Below are 9,160 nucleotides of genomic sequence, written 5' to 3'. Positions count from 1 at the left end.
CTCATAAAATAATTTACATCATCGTGAAATTTTAAATTCTAATATGTAAGTCATTTAAGAAAATTATAACCTTTAAGCCTCTGCTTTGGATAGTCCTTCATATTCTAACCAGTTAGTTGCTTATTCGTCTTTGAAAATGCTATACTATAGGGAAATTTAAGCCTTTCCTTCCTAAAGTCTAGTGTGAATTGACAGAGGAGTGGTGATCAAAGTGTCAAGCTTCTATCTGGTACAACCTCAGGAGGCAATGAGAATAAACAAATGTTAAAAAGAAGCATGAAACTGTGTAACAAAATAGCCAATTCCGATGAAATAAAATCCTGTTTAGTTAGGGTTTTACCATATAAAATAGATTCAGTATTGAAATGACACAGATTTGGAATCATTAACTTTATTTGTCACTCTTCACAGACATTGGTCCACTTCCACATCAAAAGTAGGAACATCTACACTTAGTCTTTGATAACGACATTGTACCACGAACCATAGTAACTTACACAGAGAAAAGTTACTGAAATAAAGAGATTTTTATATTCATGACCCTAGACATCCCTCAAATATTTGTCCTATCTGTATAATTATGAGGATTTATAACTCCACAAAGCTATTTCTTCTTAGCTTTAATATTTTTAATATCCACACTAGACCATCGGATCAGCAAACTTTCAAGAGGTTGAAAAACAGATGCAGTTCCAAATCTGAGTGACTGTATATGCACATGCATAGTCTAGAGCTGCTCTAAAGTTAAAAATCTTCTCTTGTTTCAGAGATACTTACATCAAATTAAGACATTTATAATAGCTCATAGTACATAACAACCCAAATAGCATTTTCACCTATCCTGTAAGGAAGTTAAGCATTCATAATCTTAATAAATTCAGTGCATTTTGTCAACATAAATAACACAAGCTATTCTAAATGTTTTACATTTATTTCAGTGCATTATTTTCAAATACTAAATGGAATGAAATTATAATTACTGGTTATATCATAATTGAGCATATTACGGAATCTGTTACACAAACAATTCACATCAATACTATAATTCATTCTAAAACAACCTCACAGGCACACACAAAATAGAGAACAAAATTTGCTTTTAAAAACATTTAAAGTGTACTGTCTACTGTACCCTGAAAGATTTATTTTCACAAAACAGCCAATTTCCAAACCCCTTTTCTAAGTTTGACTTAAGGAAAGTTCAATCCATTCGAATCTTCTGGTTTGTCATCCTGTAAATGATGCTATCATATCCAGGATCCATGTTCCAAATATTGTAAGAGGTGATAATCACAGCCAAGGCCAAGCCGATCATTATCCAAAGTACCATGTTGAAAATCACTGAATACTCAAAATTATACTTATAAGCAAGATTATAGGGACTTGATGGGTTCTTCTACAATGAAGAAAGAAAATCAAGAGGGAAGAATTTTAAGATAGGAAATTACCCCAATGCAGTAGCTCTGATTCATCTCTCTAACAAGCATTTATTCCTAAGTGGCATAAGAGCTTATACGAGGAGGAACCAAGAAGGGAGCTTTCAAGGAGATGATAACACACGCTGTTGATTAAGTATAAACGGGTTCAACTGCCATAGGTGACTTGAGATTTAGTGGGTTTTTTAAAGTCAATGTCGCAGTTTTAAAGCAGGATCTCAAAATGTGCTCACCTCTTGTTTTGCCTGAAGGATAGTCCTGGTCTTCCTCACAAGGGATGTGTCGAACGATCTGACAGTCACCAGCTCTACCACTGCATTCCCACCATAGAGACCATACATGTCATCTGCAAACTGAGGAGTTAGTGACATTACATCAATCTTAACTACATGCTTATTTGAGTTCTTTGTGAAGCTTCTATGCATCTACAAGAACAACATACCTACCTACTGGCTCATGAAATACAAGCTTAGAACAGGCAAGTCTCAACATACATTCAAATGTTCCAAATAACTTTAAGGGCCTGGATTTTTGGCATATAAGCTGGGAGAAGGGAAGTAGGGAAGGGAAATAAAAGAATCTTTCTAAATGGTCTCTGGTTAATCACAAACATCTACAAAGATTTACTGTGAAACCTCATTAAAGAGTTACAGGCGAGTAACTTCAAGAGCAAGAGAAATGAGCATTTATTACATTATCTACTAAATGTCTGCTACTGGCTTGGTGCTCCCCTTTGGTTATTTCATAGTGTTTAATGGGGACAGAGTTTCAGTTGGGGAAGATGAAAGTTCTAGTAATGGATGGCAGTGGTGGTTGCACAACAACTTGAATGTACTTACTGTGACAGAACTCTATGCTTAAAAATGATTAAAGTGGTAAGTTTTATGTGACGTATATTTTAGCACGATGAGAAGAAAAAGGTATTGTGCTGGATGGAGTTATCCATCATTTCCTACGCTGCCTCTGCCAGCGTTCCAGATGTCCCAGTATACATATACGTCTTTGCTCTACTCCATCCTTGGCCACTAAAATTAGAAGTTCTCCAAAGAGCGGAAGAGTTCAAGCAACATTAAGTATTTCACCTAAAGAGACTTTTCCATTAAGAGGCTAAAAGTGAGATGGTCATACTGTGACCTCTTATACCCCACTGATAATTTACCTTTTGTAGAGCATCAACAAGGATCTTAGAAGCATCTCTGAATTGTTCAGAATCTTCTCCGTAATGTTTCCCAATTTCATCCAAACCTGCCAGCTCCAGTGAATATAAGTCAGGAGAATGGTCCTTGGCTAGATGCTTATGTCGAGACAACTGAGGAGAACAAACAAAAGGAAGTGGATGAAATGTCAAACACAGCCAAGTGAAGTTTTATGCCCAACTAAACTAGGCTGAACAGAACCAGCCCATGTGCCACAACACACAAATAGTCTAAAAAATGGCGGCAAATGGAGCTGGTTTAAATGGGAGTTTCCAATAAATCCAACATAAATCTCATTTTTAAGAGCAGTTCCAGGACTACATGAATATTTAATAAAAGCTCTTTTTAAATTTTCTTCTAAAAACTTCAGATATGAAAGAACAGATGGTTGGACCAGTCTCATCCCAGAACATGAGCCATCAATGCTCAGAGCAGACACTTCCCACACGCCCTCCTGGACCCCCCGGTGGCCTCCCGGACTGGGCTTCCAGCTCCCGGAACCAGCCCTGCTGAAAAAGTTTGGGCAACGACTTCAGTAGACAGCAAACAGGTACATTTTTCTGTTTCAATCACGGGAGGATTTTTGTGAAAAAATAATTCACCAAAAATACCCTTTCGGCAGATTTATTCCCTTCCTGACTTGGTGGACAGCTTTGTTAGTCCAAACTGTTGTTTCTATTTTAGATACAGGATTTAAGTCTTAATGTCTGACAAGAAATCAATAGCCAAGTCAGGGCTGCAGCTAGGGCGGCCCACTCAAGTCCTGTGTTCTTGGAGGATATACTTACTATCTCCTAAGAGTAGAAATCCAAAATAATTTGATTAACAAGAGATGGATGAGTTCAAAATTCCCACCACCACCACCAATTCCTCAACTTCCATGGCATCATAAATAAATCCAGGGCATACTTGATCCACCTTTTCTATTGGTTTCATTATCATGCAAAGATTCTCTAGAAGTGTCTTCTGGCACCAAAATAAATGGGACTGAAAAAATCAGAGCAGCCTACTCACCAAACTTGAAATATCATGTAGAACTTGCAGTTCAGAAAGAAAGAGCAGATCGACCTGCAGAGCCGAAAGAAATGTGCAGTGTCTTAAATATGCATCGCTGGTCTGTGTTTGCCATTTATCAAGTAAGGCGCAGGGTAGTACAAATGTTAAGCACATAAGTGAGCTTATGCAACAGTTGTCCTCCATTTGGTAGGTTCATGTCAATGGAAAATACATATAAGACATCATTTCCCAACAGAAAGGGGATGGTCATTCCCAGCACAGTGACCACTACTCAGTAGCTGCATTTCTTTCTTTTTTTAAAATGTTTTTATTGATTTTTTAGAGAGAGGGGGAGGCGGGGTAAGGGGTGGAGGGAGAATGAGAGAGAGAGAGGGAGAGAAAGAGACAGACAGACAGACATCGATTGGTTGCCTCCTGCACACCCCCTGCTAGGGAATTTAACCCACAACCTGGGCATGTGTCCTGACAGGGAATTGAACCGGTGACCTGTTGGTACGGAATGACACTTAACCAACTGAGCCCTCCCAGCCAGGGCTCAATAGCCATATTTCTGATAAAGCTATAGATAAAGCATCTAAACTCTACACTTTTCCCTCAGGGCGTCAGAATGTTCTGGCACACTGCAGCGAGGTCCTGCCAGTGGCCCAGTTTGCTCACATCCCTTGAGCATGTTCTACATTGGAGAATAAAAGGCGGTGGTCCTGGTCAACCATAGGAGGAGGGGAGGGTGCCAGAAAGGTGGCGTGCCATGTGGTTAAGAGGGTGCATGAGCGGGTGGTGAAACTGACAGACCTGAGTCATCAGTAAGGGTGGCTCCCTCCACTGCACTGTCAAGAATAAACTAGAGCCCTAGCCAGTTTGGCTAGGTGGATAGCGTGTCGGCCTGAGGACTGAAGGGTCCCGGCTTCTATTCCGGCCAAGGCTCAATCCCTGGTCAGAGTATGTGCAGGAGGCAACCAATCGATGCCTCTCTCTCACGTTGATGTTTCTCTCTGTCTCTCCCCCTGCCTTCTACTCTCTAAAATTCACTAGAAAAATATCCTCAGGTGAGGATTAGCAAAAAAAAAAAAAAAAAGAAAGAAAGAAAGAAAGAAGAATGAACTAGAAAAATGAGGTAACACATCAGAAGTGGCAGTGAATGATGGCACCCACACTGCCAGATTGGCCCAGCTCCATCAGCCGCCAAGTAAATCCCATGATTTCTGGTTTGTCCAGATTAATTGGTGACAACCCTCATGCGAGAATGTAATACTATTTACTACTACAGTTCAACTCGCCAAAGGAGTTTACTCATGTAGTTCATGAGCAAACTACACTAGAGGAAAGAGGAATCTACTCCAGCCATAAATTTGCAAAAGTCAGGAGCATAAGAAAGGGGAAAGCAGTAATGAAATTAACTTGTTCATTCGGTAACTATACTTACTTCATTGTTCCTGCTCAGGGAATTGAGGGGAAGGGAGTTGAGAACAGAGTTTTCTTGAAACAGGCGACTGCGGAGCTGTCGTAACGTTACTGAAAGATCTTCAAAAGCTGAATTTGCCTTCCCCACCATGTACACTCTCTGCAAGAAGAATCCAGAAGTTTAAGCTGTGTTCTCCAGAGTAAGCCCAATGTACAGAGGTCTGGCGGCATTGTTCCTAAAACTGCTTTTAAGTTTTTATTAACTAATGAGAGCTAATTTCTTAAAGCATCGTAAATAAAAAGTATATCACTTACTTCTTCGCTGGGAGCCAACTGTAAAACTACTGGAGTTTCTTCAGAAAATAAGGAGTGAATGGAATTTGCAACACTGTCAAGGTTAAAAGGAACCGCCTGAAATTTAAGAGGAAGACCTGGATTATTATCTCAACCAAAGTGGGAAGAAAAATCATTCAGATGGTATTTAAAAAGGAGCCTCAAAAAAAAAAAAAAGGCATCAGCATTTTCTAGGGAAATTCAAAAGACCCAAATCACATCCAAACAGAGCCCTTTGAGGATACGGAAGGTCAGACAGCCTCCCAGTGGGCCAATGAGCCTTTCCCCCAATGTGCCCAAACAGGAAATAACCTCCAAACCCCATGGACGCAATGCTACCTGCATAAACATCCTTTTCTAATGGTCATGTGTGTATTTCAAACAGCAGTGCCTTTGGTCTCAATATTAATTAAACATGCGACAAAGAATGGATATTCTACCATAACGTATTAACTCTCATTCAAGAGGTCAGAATACACCTGAAACCCATACGATGCCACTAACCAATGTCACCCCAATACATTTAATAAAACAAAGCAGGTCAGAAGATTTTGAATTTAATTGAAAGAGAACAGACCTCATTTTTCATTTCAAAATTTTAAAAATGTTTAAAAAGACTTAGGGTTTGTCTTCAGATATACTGAAGACTCTTAGACAAGGCATGAAGTATGTCACAGAATTTCATAGGTCTTTTATCGTAGGAGCACATGGTATTAAATTGAAATAACCACTTGGGGTAAAATCGTTTTTTTCCTTGAACTTTTTTTATTAAAGTGTAACATACATGCAATACAGTGCACAAATCTTGGGGTAACAGCTCAAGGAATGTTTACAATGGATACACTCATATAATCCCCCCAGATCAAGACCGAACATTATCAGCACCCTAGAAGCCTCCCCACTCACCCCCAAAAATAACCAAAAGTTTGACTTCTAGCCTCACCGATCTCTTTTTGCCCTACATTAGTTTTAACAATAAGTTGCAGTAATTTTCCCCTCAAAATAATTATTTTATTCTTAATATTGTGGTATTAAAACAAGCAGTATAGCCTGGCTGCTGTGCTCAGTGGTTGAGCGTCGACCTATGAACCAGGAGGTCATGGTTGATTCCCAATCAGGTCACAAGCCCAGGTTGCAGGCTCGATCCCCAGTGTGGGGCGTGCAGGAGGCAGCCGATCCATGATTCTCTCATCATGGATGTTTCTATCTCTCTCTCCCTCTCCCTTCCTCTCTGAAATCAATAAAAATATATACTTAAAAAAAACAAAAAGCAGTATAGCAGTAATGGTTTTGCTTTAATGGAGATTTCTTATAGTAATGCCTTTTACTATTAAAAGGTTCATGTTTATAAGCAGCAAAGTAATGCTAACATGGTACAGGCAGAAATTACTGTGATTATATAAATCTTACTGATCAAATCCCACCATTCATGATACTGTGAAACAAAATCATTGAGTTAATGAGCAACTGAAGAAGAGAGGAGAACGTTCAAGCTTGCAGAAGCATCCTGAGTCAGCCACAGAGCTCTGCTTTGCAACCAGCCAGTTCCCTGCCTCCGACTCGGGGGGGGGGGGGGGGCGGGGGGGACACGAGGACATGTACCCAGTCCTCCGGCCTCACTGCGCCTAGTGAGGGGGCACGCGTGGCAGGAAAGCTGAAGACGGAAGGTAACACGTCCCTAACCATCACGCTGGAGAAGCTAATGAGCCAGAGGACTGCCTGATGTGAAGGAAAAGGAAACATTACAGGGACCGCTCCTTGTGTTCGGTGGCTTCTCGGTACTTGTAGTGGAAGGAGGGTCCCTCACGACAGCTGTCAGCCTCCAGTCTCCTTACAGGACAACGAGGTGAAATTCTGAAGGGAGAGTGACAAGATAACGCCCGAGACGGTGTCGGCGGGAGACACCGCAACTACTTCCAGCTTTTCGAGCCTCTGACTCTGCCGAGGGGGGCATCTGTGCCTTTTATCTCAGACAGACTCCCAGGCTCAGGGAACGACACGTCTCCGTACATTTACAGCCACCACGTCATTTTTTGTAACAGAAGTTGTTTTACTTATCAATCAGCGCATCCAAAAAAAGACAAGTGTGCTTAGAACGCAGTTCATAGTGACAGCTGACAAGACGGAATGAAAAACGCACCCTGGTGATCGGTGCAATACTCACATTCTCCAGCGGGTAGGAAATGACGCTGCCTGCGGGCAGCGCGAGCCTGTCCACCCCCTTCACCAGCACCATCACGGTGGCCTGAGGACGATGGAATAGGTTTCCCACGGCAAGGCCCGGCCAAGAAAGGTCCTAAACGTGGAAAAGCGGGAAACGGTGCTGAGTTAGCAACTCGGGAAAGCATGCCGGGAGCCTGCAGTGAAGAGAGCTCAGGGCTTCTGCGGACACTGGCGGTGAGCGTCACAGGAGAGCAGACGTTTTAGTCCAGGTAGTAGTTGCAACCGCCTGAGCAAGGATGCGCATTTCTACCTCCATTTGCTTAAAAACTTCTACGCATTTCAGCAATAACGTTCAATAGCAAGTCACCGCAAATCTCTGATGGAAAACCGCAGGCAAGTGAACAAAACATAGGTACTTTGCAAATTCCAGATGACAGAATGTCCTTGTCTTCTTACAACCATGGCATCTCCCCCCTCACTGCTTGTCCTTACCTACATCACTGTTCTCTGTCACTCAGTCTCATTAGCCCTGGCCGGGTGGCTCAGTTCATTGGAGCATCGTCCCATGCACCAAGTTTGTGGGTTCAATTCCCGGTCATGACACGTAACCAGGTTTCGGGTTCAATCCCTGGTCGGAGAGTGTACAGGAGGCAATTGATCGATGTTTCTCTCTCACATAGATTCTCAAAAAATTTTTTTCATTAGACTAAGCTCTTTATAAATAAAACAAAATTCCTGCTGAAAGTAACTCATATTAGTTCACTAATAATTATTTCTAAAGGTTACCTTAATTGCCATTTGTAATCAAATTTAAGTCTGTAAAGAACAAAGTACAGATCCCATCCTTAAATGTAACCGCCAGTCCTGCTCATGCTAGGAGCTCAGGAGCCCCTCCCAGGCATTGCTTCTGGTTTCAAGGGCAGCCAGGACCTCGGAGGACAGCTCCTCTGAGTGATGGATGATATCTGGAGGCCACATCAAAAGCACCAAACTTATAAAATGGGAGATGACAGGAAGACGGAGCAAACGGAATCCCTTTTCTTCTGGGGCACAGCTGGGCATTCCTCATACTCACTGGGTCCCGGCCGCCTCTGCTACATCACATGATCGCTCAGTTACTATGTGTTGCAGCTTAATTGTTGGATGACACGCCAATCAACTGAGCTACCCGCCGGGGCCCAAATATATATATTTAAATACACATACTTCTTTCACAGAGAAGCCCATGGATAATGCAGCCACATCTGGGATTCGCTCTCCTGGTATAGGCCAATTTCCATCGCGGAACACAACGGACCCCGGGGATCTTAATATACTAAACTCGTTCCCCAAAACACCTGAGAAGAAAACAGATTAGTAAATGAATGATGAGCATCATAAATCTTTTGCATCCATGTTGAAAATTATGAAGTATGTTTCCCCATTCCCAGTGAGTTAGCATATCAAATCATGGTGGGACAAAACACTGAATCCTAAATAAACATCAACGAATTCTTTTTCAAGGTATCACTCTAAGAATTAAGTGCACACATTCTGCTGTAACAAAGATACAACTACGAAACCAGATTCCCCTAATGATCTAGATGACTTCCTACAAGTGGCCCTTAAACAGGG

At 41.6% G+C, this 9,160-nt stretch overlaps 1 protein-coding gene across 1 annotated transcript; it reads right to left on the bottom strand.

The window, feature by feature from the left end:
- Positions 1-371: 371 nt before the first annotated feature.
- ATP6AP2 (ATPase, H+ transporting, lysosomal accessory protein 2) lies at positions 372-8,893 on the bottom strand. The gene is made up of 8 exons (XM_014528879.1): positions 8,753-8,893; positions 7,548-7,679; positions 5,366-5,461; positions 5,073-5,210; positions 3,647-3,700; positions 2,596-2,745; positions 1,670-1,789; positions 372-1,396 (listed from the first exon to the last, which is right to left on the bottom strand). Exons 1-8 carry the CDS (start codon positions 8,771-8,773, stop codon positions 1,202-1,204), a joined length of 906 nt encoding a protein of 301 aa, XP_014384365.1. The 5' UTR covers positions 8,774-8,893; the 3' UTR covers positions 372-1,201.
- Between the last annotated feature and the right edge of the window lie 267 nt (positions 8,894-9,160).

The sequence above is a fragment of the Myotis brandtii genome, unplaced genomic scaffold (genome assembly GCF_000412655.1).
Source record: "Myotis brandtii unplaced genomic scaffold, ASM41265v1 scaffold657, whole genome shotgun sequence".
Lineage (NCBI taxonomy): Eukaryota > Metazoa > Chordata > Mammalia > Chiroptera > Vespertilionidae > Myotis > Myotis brandtii.
Note: the sequence above shows the minus strand (reverse complement) of the source record. Positions and strands in the feature narration are given on the sequence as shown.